General features: G+C 38.9%; 1 protein-coding gene across 1 annotated transcript; it reads right to left on the bottom strand.

The window, feature by feature from the left end:
- Nucleotides 1–7,566: 7,566 nt before the first annotated feature.
- On the bottom strand, nucleotides 7,567–16,815 carry PNN (pinin, desmosome associated protein). Its single transcript, XM_004017911.6, has 9 exons — nucleotides 16,623–16,815; nucleotides 15,897–15,968; nucleotides 15,452–15,520; nucleotides 14,582–14,654; nucleotides 14,371–14,465; nucleotides 14,130–14,205; nucleotides 12,986–13,141; nucleotides 12,771–12,909; nucleotides 7,567–12,038 (listed from the first exon to the last, which is right to left on the bottom strand). Exons 1-9 carry the CDS (start codon nucleotides 16,733–16,735, stop codon nucleotides 10,666–10,668), a joined length of 2,166 nt encoding a protein of 721 aa, XP_004017960.1. The 5' UTR covers nucleotides 16,736–16,815; the 3' UTR covers nucleotides 7,567–10,665.
- Nucleotides 16,816–18,632: the final 1,817 nt, after the last annotated feature.

Below are 18,632 nucleotides of genomic sequence, written 5' to 3'. Positions count from 1 at the left end.
CCCGCGTGACTCTGTATTCATCCCTATGTGTAACAAAAGGTATATAAGCAAACCCAAAAATAAAGAAATCGGATCAGTTTCCGGAAAGACTGATTCCCCCATGTCGCTTCTTTCTTGCTCCCCGTTTTTCTGGCTGAATTCCCATCTGGAGCATGGATGCTATTCCACGTAATCCAAGTTATTCAGCCTCTTTTTCTCCACTAATCTTCCTACTGCACTATCCATTTCCAATCTCTCTATATCTGAGATTAAATATGTATTTTTCCAAAGACGCCGACTCCGTCCCCACCTTCGAATCACCCTGGATCCACCGGGGCTGGACCCCGGCAGGACTCCATTACAGCAAAATCAGCACCTAGAGCTACATACATATGTTAAAATTTAGTGATAATAAAAAATTTTCTCCAAACATTCAACTCGAAGCGTGTGAAGAGTGAAATGTCAGCCAAAGAGCCTTTTCTGCCTGTCTGCTTTCCTCACATTTGTAGAACACTTTTTTTCCCTGTATTGTAGAGCATAAAAATATTTAAATGGTACACATTAAAAGACTTAATATCTCCATCCCCAGTATTAAATCCTAATTTTTCATTCTCAATAGGAAAATCATGTCGGGTTACAGTAATCAAGCAATACTTCAAACACAAATAATTAGAAATATCAAATTACAAAGTATTGCTTCTCATAGACCTGCACATAAAATTCAGACTATTATAAATTCACAGTAATAAAGAGCTACTTAAAAGCTTGGAAATTTTTGCTTTGAAACCTTACAAACTATGTATGGGCTTCTAAAAATATGCCATGTTAAATGAGTCACGTTGTGGCAAACACCCTTATAGATGTATCTCCACGGCTAGCTTTTCAGATGTTGCTGAATATCTTTATGAAAATTCTTCTGGAGATGAGTAATGTGGGAGTTGGCAGTGCATTTTCATCTGATTTCTTCCGATTCCTGTTCTATTGCTATCATGATTAACTTCTTTTTCAGAGTGTCATACTATTTAAGCCAAAATGGAAGGTCTGTATTTTGGGCAGATGACTATTCAGTGCACTGAATGATGGAGCATCCTACCAGATACTGTTAAATCTGGGAAATGATCAAAATTTGAAGTACAGTTTCTACTGAATACCATATACTGCTTTCATACCATGGTAAAGTAAAAAAATCATAAAATCAAAAAATCATTAAGTTGAACCTAGTAAGTCAAGGACTGCCTATATAGACATATGTAGTGTGTGTTTTTGGTATGTGTCTTGGTATGTGGATTAGTTTTTGAAATTTGTGTCAATGGGATCACATAATATGTATTCCTCCCTGATTTCTTTTGCTCAATATTGCAGTTGTAGGAGGTATCATGTTGATGATGTAGCTGTGGTTCATTTATTTGAATTGCTGAACAGCATTTCATCATATGATTATGCCACAATTTATTCATCTCATTGTTGAGGGAATTTGGATTTTTATAGATTGGGCCATCTATAAACAAGGCTGCTAAAGATATTATGTACATATCTTGGTGAAGACTGCATACTTTCCTATTGGATTTACCAGTTCAGTTCAGTCGCTCACTCATGTCTGACTCTTTGCAACCCCATGGACTGCAGCTGCAGCAGACCAGGCTTCCCTGTCCATCACCAACTCCTGGAGCTTGCTCAAACTCATGTCCATCGAGTTGATGATGCCATCCAACCATCTCATTCTCTGTCATCCCCTTCTCCTCCTGCCTTCAATCTTTCCCAGCATCAGGGTCTTTTCCAATGAGTCTGTTCTTCGCATCGGGTGGCCAAAGTATTGGAGGAGTTTCAGCGTCAGCATCAGTCCTTCCAAAGAATATTCAGGACTGATTTCCTTTAGGATTGACTGGTTTGATCTCCCTGCAGTCCAAGGGACTGTCTATATCCAGTTCTAACAGTTGCTTCTTGACCTGCAAACAGACTTCTCAGGAGGCAGGTCAGGTGGTCTGGTATTCCCATCCCTTGAAGAATTTTCCACAGTTTGTTGTGATCCACACAGTCAAAGGCTTTGGCATAGTCAATAAAGCAAAAGGAGATGTTATTCTGGAATTCTCTTGCTTTTTCTATGATCCAGCAGATGTTGGAAATTTGATCTCTGGTTCCTTTGCCTTTCTAAATCCAGCTTGAACATCTGGAAGTTCATGGTTCACACACTGTTGAAGCCTGGCTTGGAGAATTTTGAGCATTACTTTGCTAGCATGTGAGATGAGTGCAATTGAGCAGTAGTTTGAACATTCTTTGGTATTGCCTTTCTTTGGAACTGGAATGAAAACTGACCTTTTCCAGTCCTGTGGCCACTGCTGAGTTTTCCAAATTCGCTGGCATATTGAGTGCGGCACTTTAATATCATCTTTTAGGATTTGAAGTAGCTCAACTGGAATTCCATCATCTCCACTAGCTTTGTTCGTAGTGATGCTTCCTAAGACCCGCTTAACTTCGCATTCCAGGATGTCTGGCTCTATGTGAGTGATCACACCATCGTGGTTATCTGGCTCATGAAGATCTTTTTTGTATAGTTCTTCTGTGTAAACTCACTACCTCTTCTTAGTATCTTCTGCTTCTGTTAGGTCCATACCATTTCTGTCCTTTATCGAGCCCATCTTTGCATGAAATGTTCCCTTGGTATCTCTAATTTTCTTGAAGAGATCTCTAGTCTTTCCCATTCTATTGCTTTCCTCTATTTCTTTGCAGTGATCGCTGAGGAAGGTTTTCTTCTCTCTACTTGCTATTCTTTGGAACTCTGCATTCAGATGGGTATATCTTTCCTTTTCTCCTTTGCCTTTAGTTTCTCTTTTCTCAGCTATTTGTAAGGCCTCCTCATACAACCACTTTGCCTTTTTGCATTTCTTTTTCTTGGGGATGGTCTTAATCACTGCCTACTGTACAGTGTCATGAACCTCTGTCCATGAATCTTCAGGCACTCTATCAGACCTAATCCCTGGAATCTATTTGTCACTTCCACTGTATAATCATAAGGGATTTGATTTAGGTCATATCTAAATGGTTTAGTGGTTTTCCCTGCTTTCTCCAATTTGTTTGAATTTGGCAACAAGGAGTTCATGATCTGAGCCACAGTCAGCTCCCAGTCTTTTTTTTATTGGATTTATACCTATCCAGTGATAAAATTGCTTGGATATAGGATCTGCAGAGAAATGTACTTCAGCAGATATTGCGTTTTCTAAAGTGGTTATATAACTTACTTTTTCACCAGCATTTCTATGAGGGTTCTCTTTACTCCATACCTTACCAGTACATGGCATTGTCACTCCTTTTTTTTTTTTTTTAGCTATTGTGGTGACCGTCTATTTCTGGACTTTATTTCATTGGTCTGTTTGACAATACTTGCACCAATATCACAGTCTTAATTACTTTAGTTTATAAAAAGTCTTGATATCTGGTAGATATCCAGATATCCTTCTTCAAGGATTAGGTTCTTTATCTTTTCTATTTTCATATACATTTTAGGGACCCCTGTCAACCCTTACACACCCCACCTCTCCCTTCCCCACACACTTATGGAACCTATACTAGAATAATATTGAGTTTATAGATCAACTTGATGGAAATTGACATCTTTATAATAATCTTAATGATTGAATCTGGTACATTCTTTTACTTAATTCTTCTAAAATTTCTCAGTAATCTTTTAGTTTTCTGCGTTTTCAATTTTTTTTCCTGTCCAATCTTCCTACCATCTATTTTTCCTTCTTGCCTTATTGCACTAGAATTGTCCATTCAGTAAAACGTTGAATAAAGGTGAAGATAGTGAATATCCTTTTTTGTTCTTAATCTCAAGAATAAAGTGCTGAATATTTTACCACTGTGTATCAGTTTTAACCATTGCTGGATTTGACTTTCTTATAGTTTAAGGTTTTACATTTATGTTTGTGAGTGAATTGCACTGTAATTTTCCCTTTTGTCTAATATCCGTGTGTCATACTGCTATCAGTGTTATACAGGCCTCACAAAATGAGCTAAGAAGTGTTTCCTCTTCTTCTCTGGAAGGGTTTGTGCAAAACTGATAGAATTCACTGATGAAATAACTGGGGCCTGGAATTTTTTCCTCTGTTGTTTCCCTCTCCCCTCAGAGGCAAGGTCTGGATTACCTTCAGAGGAGCAAAAATAAGGCCATCATTTGACTTCAACAGAAACAATGAATACAGAAGGCAATAAAACAAGGTGTTCAAAATACAGAAAGAAAATACCTACCAACCTAGACTTCCATGCGGAGCAAAGATATCCTGCAAAAATGTAGATGAAATAAAAGAATTTTAGGATAAATAAAAATAGAGACTATATCACCAGAAGACCTGCATTGAAGGATATACTAAAGAATGTTCTTCAGGCAGAAGGAAAATGATCCCAGATCAAAGCTTGAAGGTGCAGGAAGGTATAAAAAGCAATGGAAGGCATAAATGAATATGGAAGTATGAATCTATAACAATGTGTTATGAGGCTTAAAACATATATAGACAAACTATGTGAAAAAACTAGCAAAATGTTCTAAGGGTACTGCCTCATGCATAGATACATATTGTAAATTCAAGCACTCTACCACTTGAAAAAGTGCAAGTATTAGTTGCTCAGTTGTGTCCGACTCTGCAACCCATGGATTGTAGCCTGCCAGGCTCCTCTGTTCATGGTATTCTCTAGGCAAGAATATTTTGGGTAGCTATTCCATTCTCCAGGGGACCTTCCTGACCCCGGGATCGAACCCAGGTCTCCCACACTGCAAATGGATTCCTTACCTTTGAGTCACCAGGGAAACCCTTAAAAAACGTTAAAAGAATGTATCAAGTTAATAGAGCAGGAAAATAAAATATTAGTAACTACTCATTCAGTTCAAAAGAAGTCAAGAAATATAAGAACAGAATAGGAAACAAAAATAATCGATTATTAAAATGGTAAGATTTACATCTAAATATGTCAATAATTAAAGTTAGGCAGACTATTCCAAATAAAAGACAAAGGCTATCATATTGGTTTTTAGAAATATCTTGCTTATAAAACACATCTTTAATACAAGAATTACAGAAACCCTGAAAGTAAAATGTGGAAAAGAAATTATGCCAACACTATCCCAAAGAAAGCTGCAGTAGCCATCAGAGTAGACTTTAAGAAAAAAAATATTGTTAAACACATTTGAAAATTCTAAAAGGGTCAATTCACAAAGATGATGAAGCTATTTTAAAATTTATATGCACTAAAATAGCCTCAAAAATACATAAAAACGAAAGGAGAAAGACAAATCCATGAACTTACTGGCAAGTTATAACACACCTCTTGGTAACTAAGTCAATAAAGAAATAAGGATATAAAAGATTTAAGCAACACACCAATAAAAAGAATCTAATTGACATAAACTGCAAATAGCTACAGAATCACCATATTGTTCAAGCCCACATAATGGTTTTCAACTAAACATATGCAAGGTCTAACCTAATAGTAATTCTCAAACAAAATTTAATCCATTGAAATTACATAGAATAAGCTCTTTAATGACAGAATTAAACTATAAATCAATAATAAAAAGATACTAGAAAATTCCCATACATTTGGATTTGTATTTGGTTTTGAAAAGTTTTACAATGCTTAAGTGCTTTTTACTTATTCCACTTGAGGTTCAAGACTATGGCCTTATCGTGTTTCCTCAGTTGTGGAAGATCCTCAGCCACTATTCATTGACCGTCTCTGATCTATTGCTAAATTTAGCTACTGAACTCTTGATTTCAAAGTGTTTCTCAGTTCTAGAATTTCCATTTAGCTCTTTTTTAAAACTAATTTTCCATTCTGTTAAATTCTCCATCCTCCCTTAGTTCCTTGTATATATTAAGCAGTTAAAAGTCCAGGATTGATTACACCATTATCAGGATTCCCTTTGACCCTGTCACCTTTGCGTCTGTTGTCTTTTGACCAGGTCTTTATCTCTTTTTACTCCTGGTTATATTTGATCGTGTACAAAAAATTGCACAAAAACTTGAAACACTGGTGATGCCATCTTCATACAAACCAACTTTGCTCCTCTGAATCTCAGATAACAATCCAGTAAGGTTCATTCAGTCCCTTTGAAAACTGGTCAATTAATACTTCTGGTTCAACCTATTCCTAGAGTATATATTAACTTGGGGTTCCAATTCAAACCCTGGGGCGTGGGTGGCTTAAGAGCGTTCCCTTTTTTGGTGACTATTGAACTCAAGGTTTTGTCTGTTTGGCACCTGATTCTGTACATGTTTTCAGCTTCTTGGTAGCCTCTTCCAAAATAGGTCATGGGCGAAAAGTAACGCCAAAAACCAAGCACCTCTTTGTTTTTTTTCCTTTCTCAGATTTTGGCCCTATAATTCTTTAGTACCTTAGTGGTTCTCTGAAGGCTTCAGATGTTAGTATCTATACTTCTCTCTACAGAGACATACACATACCTTTGTCTATGTATCAATCACAGATTTTCTAGTTCTCAGTGGGGAGATAGGTAGCCCCAATGTAACTACCTTAACTGGAAATGATACTTTTCCATCATGCTCTTACCCCATCACTCTCCTGAAAAATTTATTCAAATAGTTTAATTTTTGCTGTACAGCAAAATGACTGTTACGTACTTTTTATATTCTTTTCTATCACAGGATATTGAATAGTTTCACTGTGCTATATATATAGTAGGGCCTGTTTTATGAAACTGTCCTTCTGAAGTTCACTAGTAGTGACCTGCTGCTAAATTCAAGGGTTCTTACTCTTCATTAACCTATTTGCATCACTTGACACATTATACTACTTCCTGCTGCAAAGGCTTCCTTCCCTGACCTTCAAAAACGCCACTCCACTCTACTTCCCTGTTTTTCTGGTTTCTCCTTAGCTCCCCATTCTCTTAAAAGCTGAAACAGCCAGGACTCTCATTACAACTCTTCTTCTATTCTTACCCTTGGTGATCTTACCATGGATACACTCAGAACTCTCAAATTTTTATTTCCAGTAAAGCATCCCCTGAATCAACTTTCACTTCCAGTAAAATGTCTTGCTTCTTTTACTGCATATTGTCACTTGGATATGCAATAGGAATCTCAAACTAAGTTCCTGACTCACTCACCTTCACTATCCTCAAACCTATTCATCTGCTCTTTCCCATTTCAGTTAATAGCAATTCAGTTCAGGTAAAGTCTTTAATCACCCCTTACTTCTCACAACATACAGTCCACTTGAAAGGACTATCTTAAAAATATATCCAGAACCTGGTAACAACTTCTACTGCTACCACCCCCAAGTCACTACATCGTGCCTAATTAAGAGTAGCTCCTTAACCATTTGTCACTACCCTTGGTTCCATTTAGTCTTTACCTAGCACAGTAGCCAGAGTAATTCTATTAAATCCTATCATTTAACCTCTTTGTTCAAATGACATGCCATAAATAAAAGCTAAAGAACTTACGCCAGAAATGTCTCCTTGGGTCCAGCTACAATGGCTGGTACATTTGAAACAGTTCACTGTTTCAAAGAAGCATATTTTAATGTGATAGGAGAGGCAACATAAACTGGAAAGAAAAAGATCAAATCACACAAACATTAATTACCCATCATAATTTATTCATGATATTGCCTATAATAAACAAGGTCATATCCAAGGTATCTGAATTACAGCAATGGGATTAAAAAAATCACTCATGGAGTTTGAATCCTAACAGGACATATACAATATATCAAAGTACAATATAACTACATAATACTAAGTATTATGGAAAAAAATAAAAGAGGATAGTTAAGGGTGTTATAAATTTAAATAAGGTCCTGAAATGGCAATGGAAGTACTATGCTAGGTGAGACAGAGTAGTGTTTTAAGAGATTTTCAGCTACCTCTGGTTTGCCAAACTGCAATCCTCCCCACTGATTTCTTACACAAGCCAAGTCCAAACATGTAGACAGGCGACAGGTTTGCTGGGCTAAGTGCTTTAATGGCAGTATCTCAAGGGAAACTGATTTCACTTTTACTCAAGGATTTAAAAAAATGATCTAAAAAACTCATGTTAAGAAATGGACCCCCAAATACGCTGCTGCTAAGTTGCTTCAGTCGTGTCCGACTCTGTGCGACCCCATAGATTGGCAGCCTACCAGGCTCCTCTGTCCCTGGGATTCTCCAGGCAGAAACACTGGAGTGGGTTGCCATTTCCTTCTCCAATGCATGGAAGTGAAGTCTCTCAGTCGTGTCTGACTCCTAGCAACCCCATGGACTGCAGGCTACCAGGCTCCTCTGTCCATGGGATTTGCCAGGCAAGAGTACTGGAGTGGGGTGCCATTGCCTTCTCCACCCAAACATGCTAGTGACTTGCTATTCTGAGGGCACTGGCCTACATTACTATCCCATGTAATCATCTGTCAATTCAGTAGCCTATGAACTCACTCAATTGGTGCATTAGCACTTGGCCCTAATGACTAGACTATATATGTGTATAATTACCAGAGTTTTAGATAGCGCAAGGACAAGCCCTAGGCTGGATGCAGCTTATCGAAGACGATACATACTATTTTCTAGTTTCCGTGGCCATACCTAACCTTGGACTCTTAGAGCAAAGTGTTTTCTTAACAGCCTCTTAGAGGTCTCTAATTAAGAGATCCAAACTAATTGCAGTCCTTGGTCAGTAAATGTACCCCTTTTAAGCTTCTACATTTTCCCATAAAAATAATTTCTAATAGGATTCCTGTATGTCTTTTTCCCCTAAGAAACTGTCACTACTTTTACTAACATTTCTTGTATCTTTGTAAGGAACCAATTACACGATTCTCTGAACATAAATTCCTTAAAATATCATTTACAAGGATAAAGCAAAACCCAATTTTAAAAATGAAACCTTCTAATTTATAAATGCATACCACTAAAAAGCTAACAAAGTTATTAGAACTTTCTTTATATACGTCATCAGTACAGCTTAACCAAAATAAAATTGTTCTGCATATTCCAAAGATCTTTTCCTTTTTTCTCCTCATGCATTATAATCCCAAAATAATCTTCTGTATAAGCACCATGACAACAGTTCAAATTTTCTGGATAAAAATGAGTGAACATTTAATTTGTACAAGATCTTAATACATGTAAGTATTTTAGATTCATCGAACAAGGATGCTTTAAGAAAAGAATCAGGTTGTCCTATGGTTATCCCTTTTAAGTGTTTACCAACCTTCTCCCCATAATGGCACACAAGAAAATAAAGCTCATACTGCATGCTGAAAAGCATTACAATTCCTAGGTAAAAGTGACTCTTGGTAGAAACAACTGGCCCAGGGATGCAGGTATCTAGCTTTGCAGCTTGAGATCTACACGTTTACTATTTAATAACTGCTCCAAGAAAGGATTTTTTAGAGATCTTTCTTTTACCACGTTAACATTTATATAATGCTGTAAATATGCTGACATTTTAACTCTTACCGTTTTCTTGTCAAGAGAAGGCATAATGAATATTAAAAATTAAGCCTAAAGCTACAGTCACAACAAAAAATAATGAACTCAAAAAAAGACCATCTGCAATTTAAGTGCTCTCTTGTATAAAGCATCAAAAAGTTAATACAAGTACTAGTCTTAAGCAGCCACACAAGTCTAAGCCACATTTATTTGCACATGTATAGTAATGGGCAACAGATACTCCAAATTCATACAAATTTATAAAACAACAAATAATCATTTGGTACCACTTGCGTGTTATCTTGCTTACAGATTCAAGTGTAGATGAAGTTCCTTCATTTTGTAAACTTTCACACAAATACTTAAACAAAAATTCTTGAAAACACATATTGGCATGTTTCAGATAGGGCCAACACAAAAGTTAGGACAAGACCACAAACTTAAAATCCAAGTTTAGAAAATACTTTTCTACCTCCTTCCCCTAGAAAGTAATTATTTTCTTTAACAGATGTATATGCTGTATCACAGAAGTAACCATGGAGACAAAAGATGCTCCCATAATCATAAAGAAAATGCCAGCCATACTGGCATTTTATCTACCAAATATATAGTTTAAATATGAGAACAGGAAAAATGGGGAAATGCTTAGATTAAAATAACAAGGGAGATTAGAAAAATGTGCTAAGTGATTTTGAAGGAGAACAAACTATGTTCCCATCAAAGCTGGAAAGATCTGACTTTGACAACTCAAAATAATTGTCTAAGGCAAATAAAAGTGATGAAACCTTCAAAAACATTCTAATCACGTTTAGTATCTAGTGATAAAAGCTGAAATTGTTATCAAGAGGGTATTTATTATACAAGCGTCAACAAGGACATCCCAAAGCTAATGAAACAAATGCACATTTATTTCTACAAAAGCAATGTATGATACAGAAGGGAACAGACTTAAAGATTTACCTATTAAAATATACAGATTCTTACTGAAGAGTATAGGATATTTAAAAAAGATGACAAGGGATGTTAATCTTTTTTTATTATTATTGTTTTTACATATTTTGGAACCTCACATAATTTTGATAAATAACTCTTACAAAATTATGCAAAAGTACAAGAATGTCTGGTAAACAAACAGTCTGTATTTTCCAAAAAATTTTTTACAACATGCAATTCTTAAGGCAGCATTCTCCTTACAAGGAAAGGTAATCCTTTTAACTCATCAAGAAATCTTCTGCTGCAAAGAATAGGCTAAGCAAGCCTGGCTTCTTCCATTAACGCCTCTTGTCTTTCCTGTCTGATTTTCGGTCTCTTTCACTTCTTGAAGATCTTTTGCCTGATCGACTACTCTCTGACATAGACCTCTTTCTGTCAGACCGGGAATTCTTATCCTTCGATCCTTTTGCATCTCTACCACTACCTCCTTTTGAAGACTTGTGACTTCTCTCTAGTCCTGCAGCATCCCTCCGCTTCCGATCCACGCTCCTCCTGTGCTTCCTATCTCGGTTATGCCCCCGGCCCCGACTCCGACTTCTACTCTCACTACTGCTAGTCGTGCTGCTGCTACTGTCTCGACTGCTGCTGCCACTTGTGCTGGAGCTGCTGCTGGAACTACTTCGACTACTGCTACTGCCACTGCTGGAACTGCTCCCACTGCTGCTACTGGTTGAACTGCTACTAGAGCTGCTACTGCTACTGCTTCGACTTCTACTCTTGCTTGTTTTATTTCTAGTTCGACCTCTACTTCTGCTCCTCGTTTTAGTTTTGTTCTTGCTCTCTGAATGTACCGTCAGCACTGGCTCTGTCACCTCAGTGAGTTTTACAGATTCTACAAGAAACTCCTTCCTCTCAGGTGGTAAATGCCCTTGCTCCTGAATAACCTGAGGTGGTGGCTGTGAAACAGCTAACGGCAAAGTCTCAGGCTGAGAGAGAGGCTGGGGCTGGAGTACTTGTTGGGGCTGAGACTGGGATTGAGATTGAGATTGGGGCTGGGGCTGAGGCAGGGACTGAGGTTGAGCCATAGGCTCAGGTTGGGGCTCAGATTCTTTTTCTTCTTTTTCCTCAGGCTCATTTTCCATTTCTAGAGTACTAACATTCTCTTTTGCAGGAGAAACAGATTTACATTCTTTATCTGGCTCAACTTCAAATTCCATTTCTGGCTCCAATTCTTTGCTAGTTTCATTTTCTGAAGGTTCTATGCTTTCAACTTGATTGATTTCCATTACCTCCTGCTCAGCAATTACATTTTTGACACTCTCAACCATCTCTAGCACATCCATAACTTCTTCAGGCTGACTATCCTGCTGCTTCTCACTTTCCCTTACCTCAGTTTCCTCCTCCATCTTTACTTCCATTTCCTGTTTTTGTTCCTCCTCCTCCTGTTCCTTCTCTGCATCACTATGAACTATACCAATTTCCTTTTCCTCGTCCTCTCCTGCTTCCTCTATTTCTACATCATTGTGCTGATTACCTGTCTCCTCCAACTCTTCCTCTCGCTGAGCCACCTTACCCTCTTCTTGTTCCGACTTCTGTTCTTCATTACGCACCACCACCTGATGCTCTTTTTCCTTCATTGATTGTCTTCTAGGCCTAGCCTCCATTTTATTTATTTGTTCTGCAAATTCGATGCGTCTACCTTCAAATAAAGCTAAAGAATAAAAATTTACATGTGTAAAATTTACTAAGATTTAAAAAATTCAAAGTCACAATTTGACATCTGGTCACAAAATGTCATTGGAGTTTTATCTAAATGTCTTTTTTGTAAAGAGATAACAAGACTGATTATGTCAAGTAAGTAATTCCAAACTGATATGACAAAAGCACACTGGAAACCTAAACACTTTAAGAAATCAGTAACAGACAAAACTACACATTATCTAACTGATGGAAAAACAGGACAATCTTCCTATTTTACTGCAGTCTAAATGAAAAAGAACAAAACTTCTTTTAAACAATCAGTTTCATAGTATATCATGAATTAATTTTTCTGATCCCAGAGAGACAAGTGAGCTAATCACAATCTTAGTAGTATCTACCCTTCCATGTATATACTTCCTCTATAGACTACATCAATCTTCACCTTTTTCTTGATTCATCAGCATTTGAACCTGGCTACTAAGAATATCAAGCAAAAAAAGAAGTCAGTTCACACAAACGCTTTAGAAACAAAAGCACCACCTAATATGTTAGGTTTCCTGTATCTAACATCTGTCATGAAACAAATGATCCTGTACTCTAAACACATTAGCACCTTAAGAATATCGTTCTAAAACATTAACGAATTCCAACTGCTACATGAAAGAAATAAATATGTATGTATGTATGAGTCTGTTACCTTACCCATTAAGGAAATTTCAAGGGACCTCTTCTTTACACTTACCATTCATTTTCCTCTGAGACTCCTCTATTAATTTTTGGGTAGCAGGACACATTCTTCCAGGAATATAGAACAAATGGGGCTTTGTTTTAGTTCTGATATATTTAATTATCTTGGCATTATGCTCATTCCATTCTTCTTGCTAAAGAAAAGGTAAAAGGTTAGTGCTTTTGTCAACATGAAGGATTACCAATCTTAGAATTCCAAAATATACTCACCAGCTGCGCAAGCTCAACCTTCTGTTCCAAAAGCCGCAGTTCTGTCTGTTTAGCACGTCTCTCTTCAAACAGTTCTCTCCTCTCATTTTCAACCTGTTTTCTTTCTTCTTCTGCCTGCACTTCAAGTTTTTGTTCAATTTCCTGGCGTCTCTTTTGCTAAGAATAAACAATAACCTTTAAAAGCTTATTATGCACCCTGATGTGAAACACTGCAACTTTACTGATGCCTGCAAACAGGTGTCACACCTGTAATTCAGGACACCAGCTAATTCAAACTTGGCATCTGAAGCAGACTGCAGTTTCCTTTTCAGGAAATGGGGACTGAAGCCTTTACATGTAAAAATTTTAAAGCTACTAGCTGTAATATCAGTTACTATTCCATTCCAACACAATATATGAAATAACCTAAAAGTTCACCTGAAGGAGAAGAGTACTGTCTGTATAGGTTATTTTCAGGTACTCTTTCCAAAGCAAAAAATTGGAGACAAGTGATATCCTAGAACAGACAACTAGTTCACTCTCTGAAATAACTTTATTAACTTCCTATAACTGAATTGCTATCTCCCTTCTCCTCTGAGAAGCAGTAACTTGGTATTCAACTCCAAGGACACAATTTTGTAGCTTTAGTAAAATAAAAACTTTCGCAAATAGGACAAATAAACTCTGGAGAGCAGGGAATATAATTTATGCTTCTGCTTCTAGAGTACCTGAGTGTGTTTTAGAAATTATAATTACTTAATAAATTACAATGATTAACAAGTTCAACTTGCTGTTTGAAAGAAAGTACTGTAAGGCCTGAAGACATGGAGAGACTTGCCCAAGACCTGAAAATGAGATTGCTATAGAGCTGAAATCTGAATCCAAGTTCCCTGAGTCAAATTAGGCTCACTGAACAACAAAGAAAAGTTCACTAAGTTACTTAACAGCACCTCAGAAAGAACCAGTTAATAACAACTTGAGAAAGTTTTAAGTTTTTCCTTAGCTTCATTTTAGGCTGGCAATTAAATCTTTTTCCCTCCTTAGGAAATATCAGTTCATGTTGTGAATTTTGCAATTAAATCTTAAGTTTTTTTTAAACATTTAACACATAATCAACTACTTTGACAGGTTAATAAAGGAAGCAAAAGAAAAACTGCATAAATACCCTTTCGGTAGCAACAGTGGACTCTTGTTTAAATTTCTGAAGGGTGCCCATCAACAAGCCAAATATTCGCCTATTCCTAAAGAAAAGAAAAACAAAATCCAGTTTCAAAACATTCTACTTCATTTAAACCTGCCATGTCCTAAAAGAAGCACAGTATAGACACTTGAACAATTCCTAAAATTTTCTTAAAACTGCATTATTTAACAAGAGTTGTTTTCCTCCAGAAAGATACTTAAGATACCTTTGCTTTCCCTTTTCATCCATATTTTGATCCTGGATAAGGTCTCTGCGCGTGCGCTCTTTGGAGGTAGCTACAACTGAAGACTGCAAAGCTGGCTGCAGGAGAAAAGAAATCTCAGTAATTCAACTAACATACAGGTAGCACTCTACTAAATGTAGTAAGGTGAAAATACTATATTCACCCTCTATGAAGTTCTTTTAATTTCAATTACCTTCTTAACATCATCATCCTCTGGGTCGCTTTCTTGGCGTGATTCTCGTCGAGTCCGACGCTCCCCTCCCAGCCTGACATAGGAAAGGGAATTTTAAAAGGCCAATTCAAACTTTGATCTCCTACAGCTCCCAACCAGGGAGAAGGCAATGGCAGCCCACTCCAGGACTCTTGCCTGGAAAATCCCATGGGCGGAGGAGCCTGGTAGGCTGCAGTCTATGGGGTCGCTAAGAATTAAACACAACTAAGCGGCTTCATTTTCACTTTTGCATTGGAGAAGGAAATGGCAACCCACTCCAGTGTTCCTGCCTGGAGAATCTCAGAGACAGGGGAACCTGATGGGCTGCCGCAGTCGTGTCTGCACAGAGTCAGACACGACTGAAGTGACTTAGCAGCAGCAGCAGCTCTCAACCCAGTTAAGCTTTTGTAGTATAAGACAGGAAAGTAACACAGACAGACAATCTCCTCCATCTTATCTTTCTCCTGACCTTTACTGTGCTTTCTTTTTTTAGTTCTACCAGTTTACTGCTACCAACCCATCTCCCTCCAATCTCTATCATGCATGCGTGCTCAGTCATATAACCCCGTGGACTGCAGCCTGCCAGGCTCCTCTGTCCATGGACTTTTCCAGGCAAAAATATTGGAGTGGGTTGCCATTTCCTTCTCCATGTGCTAAGATTTCTGTTACTGCCATGAAGAACTGAGTTTTGAGGGATACTGGCTATCTCAGTTCAGTCAAATACCAAGTGAAAAGACTCAGAGTAAGTGATATACTACTCAATCCTAATACAACTCAATTCAACAATATTAAATATTTACATTCTACCTCATAAAATAAAGTATGCTTTCAGAATCTTGTCCTCCAACATACCTACTGACTGCCCCTTCAAGGTCTCTCTGTTTGGCTGGGGGTCCTCCTCCACTATCTGAGAATCCACGCCTGCAATAAAAATGTCCAACATAAAGCATATGAAAATTAAGAAAAATGGTTATTTCTATTTAAGAAGATAATTTAGTTGCTGTTATTAAAAACTCCTCTTCCAAATAAAGTAACCTCAAATGGACATTTACTTCAAGATGGATGTTCTTATAGCATTTCTTTTAGATCTATGAGAATATATTAAGTTTGCACATAACTGATATAGTTACCGTATTCTTCAATCTCTAGCTGTATGTAAATTAACCATACAGAGAACTACAGCTAATCACAGCTTCAAATCAAACTTTTCTTAACACTGGCTCTAGCAAGAAATTTGTTTAAACCGATTCATTAATTTAGTACAGTACCAATAGATTAAATTTTAAGGAAATCTTACCTCAGCAATAAACTACCACGTCCTCTACCTCCACCAGGACCAGAAAGGGCGAGCAATCTGGCTTGGATGGGCCTACAAAATAATTTACAAATCAGTTCAACAATCGTTTCTAACAGCACCAAACACTTCAACGGGTGCAGTTCACCATCAAGAGAAAATAAACAGAAAAGTTTCAAGATGACGGTTTCAAACCCGAAACACGGCAATAAGCACTTTACTAACTTCCTCGTTTTCCCAAGACCAGTTTCACAAAATTGTATTTATCTTAACACCACTACACGTTAACAGGCCTGAGTCAGGTTCAAATTTCACCAACCCAAAGAAAGTTGCACGTGGGCAAGAGCCGGAGGGTGAGGCAGCGGACCGCGTCCCCGGAAGGTCCCAGGGCCAGCCCTGAATCGGGTGGCCCGCGAAGGAGGAAGGCTTTGTGCTGCAGTTCCGGGCCTGCGGGGCCGAGGGCGGGAATCGGCAGTCCCGGCCTTCCCACAGGACCGGAGACCATCCCGGCGCACCCAGGCTCCGCTCTCCTTCCTCACGCACCCAAGACCCAGGACTTAACGCTGAAGGCCTTGGAAATTCCCACCTCACCGAGGACAGGGTCCCACGGCTGCCCGCGAACAGGCCTCGATGTTCCAGTCTTCTCAGGGCTGACCGCCCTCCCCGCCCCCAATTCACCCCGGCTTCACGGCCGCCTCTGGTAGCCAGCATTTCCCATCCACTCCTTACCTCACGTCATTCGGATCCCGCCCGGTGAGCTTGCGAATATTCTCATCCACATTCTTTAGGCTCTCTTTGGCCTTTTCTAGCTGCTCCTGCAAAGTTCTCACTGCGACCGCCATCTTCTCCCTGCAGCAGGCTTCGAGACTGCTCTATAGGCCGCGCCTGCCTGTGTCGCGCCGCAAGACGCCAGAAGACTGACAGCTGGGTTCGGCCAATGGCAAAAGGAGTTGTATTTCGGCCTCAACCACTCAGCAACCGGAAGGGGGAGAAACTGCCGGCCTTTGTGACTCTGGGCCAATGAAAAGTGAGGCAGGGGTCTCCTCCTTCCCCAATTAGCTGCGGGTGGCTGGGCTCCGCTTCTAGCGCAGAGCTGGGGCGGGTTTGAGTACCTGGGTCCTCGGAGACGTGGGTTCGCGGCCCAGCTCTTCTGGTGAGGAGAGCGGGGTCTTCCTGGCCCTTTTAACCTGTAGAGAACGTGCCTCTTATGATTTTACCACCTGATACCCTCAGAGTAGGGTTCAAGCGAGTCTATTTCCTCGTCTTCCCCCCAGTAAATGATTTGATTAGGAAAGGGTGCGGCCATTCCGTTGGTGCGCATGCTCAGAGAGGCGGTGGGAGGGGCGCAGACTTCTCTTGATTAGGTTAAACCTTAAAAGAGCGGAGGGAAGAGAGTGAAAGAAAAGTCATTCCTCCTAATAGCTAACAGTTATTTTGTACTCTGTGAAACACTTTACATACATTATCCCCTGCCGGGGGCAGCGTGAGGAATTCCGCCCATGGCAAAGGTCATGAGGAAGGAGGCTTGGCATACGCAAAGGCGTGATCAAGCCTCAGGAAACCCCCTGTTCCCGAGCATCTAACCCCAAAACCAGAGTCGGTTTTATGCTCTCACCTACACCTCTGACTTTACGGGGGGCTCTCCCCCATAACCGTTTCTCTCTGAGAAGGAGTAAACGTGCAGCTCCAAAGCAATAAAAATTCCTGGGCGTGACAAGAGTGTTTCAGCTTACGGACTCCTCTGAAGGTTATCTAGCCCACCTGTATAGGTTCGTCTGGCCACATGTGATTGTCTACAGCCTCCTAACCTGAGAGGCATGAGATGTTTTAGACTTACTAAAGGCAAATCTTTTGGGGAGTTAGAAATTATTAGTATAGTTGGTTAGGAATTATATTGGTGAAGGGTTTTTCATTTGTTGTGTCAATAATTGCTACTAATTCCCTGCTCTGGGTGGGACAGGGATGTCTCAGGTCAAACCTCTCTGCTGACAGACTAGCTTGTGTGACAGGATTATCCTTACTGCTGCCACTAGGCACATGATTGTTTACTACCTCTCAACCATAAACAGCACAGAGTTTTGGAGTATTTTGAGAGTCTTAATTAGCATAGGACTTTTTCTTCTTGTTGAGTCAATGATTGCCACCAGGCCTCCATATCCTTAGGCACTTGGGAATATATTAATCAATGTATTTGGAGTATAGCAAAGGAAATATAGTAGTTTTTGATGTTAGCAATACTAGACTTTTTGAGTTAATGGATGTTCTCTTTTGTAATAGATCACTGTACTTTGTTATATATCACTGTGTCCTTGCTGTGTAAGAATGTAACTTTATCATATCTTAAGACTAAATAGATCTTAAGGGGAGCATTGGTGAAAGGATTTTCATTTGTTGGGCTGATGTTTGCTGCTAAATCTCCATGTTCCCTACCCTTATAATGGATATAACTAGCATATAGGAAGAAATAAGTATTAACCTTTAAGATTAATCATGTTAACCTTGGGTTGAATAAATTCCTTTCTTGATTGTAACTCACTACACCCTCACCCTATAGGAATGTAACTTTATTTGGAGGGTGGTGCCTGGTTTAAGAAAAAACACCCTTGGAAGAAATAAGTTTTTTTGGTTATCAGAAAGAAAGGATCATAAAATGTAAGCAGGTCTCACTCATGGCCAGAAGATGATGTAATATCCCCAAGACCTTTTTTTTATACATTTATGTGAAGCACCTGATTTTGA

This window comes from Ovis aries, chromosome 18, assembly GCF_016772045.2.
Source record: "Ovis aries strain OAR_USU_Benz2616 breed Rambouillet chromosome 18, ARS-UI_Ramb_v3.0, whole genome shotgun sequence".
Classification (NCBI taxonomy): Eukaryota; Metazoa; Chordata; class Mammalia; order Artiodactyla; family Bovidae; genus Ovis; species Ovis aries.
The sequence above is the reverse complement of the archived record's forward strand: the minus strand, read 5'-3'. Positions and strand labels throughout refer to the sequence as shown.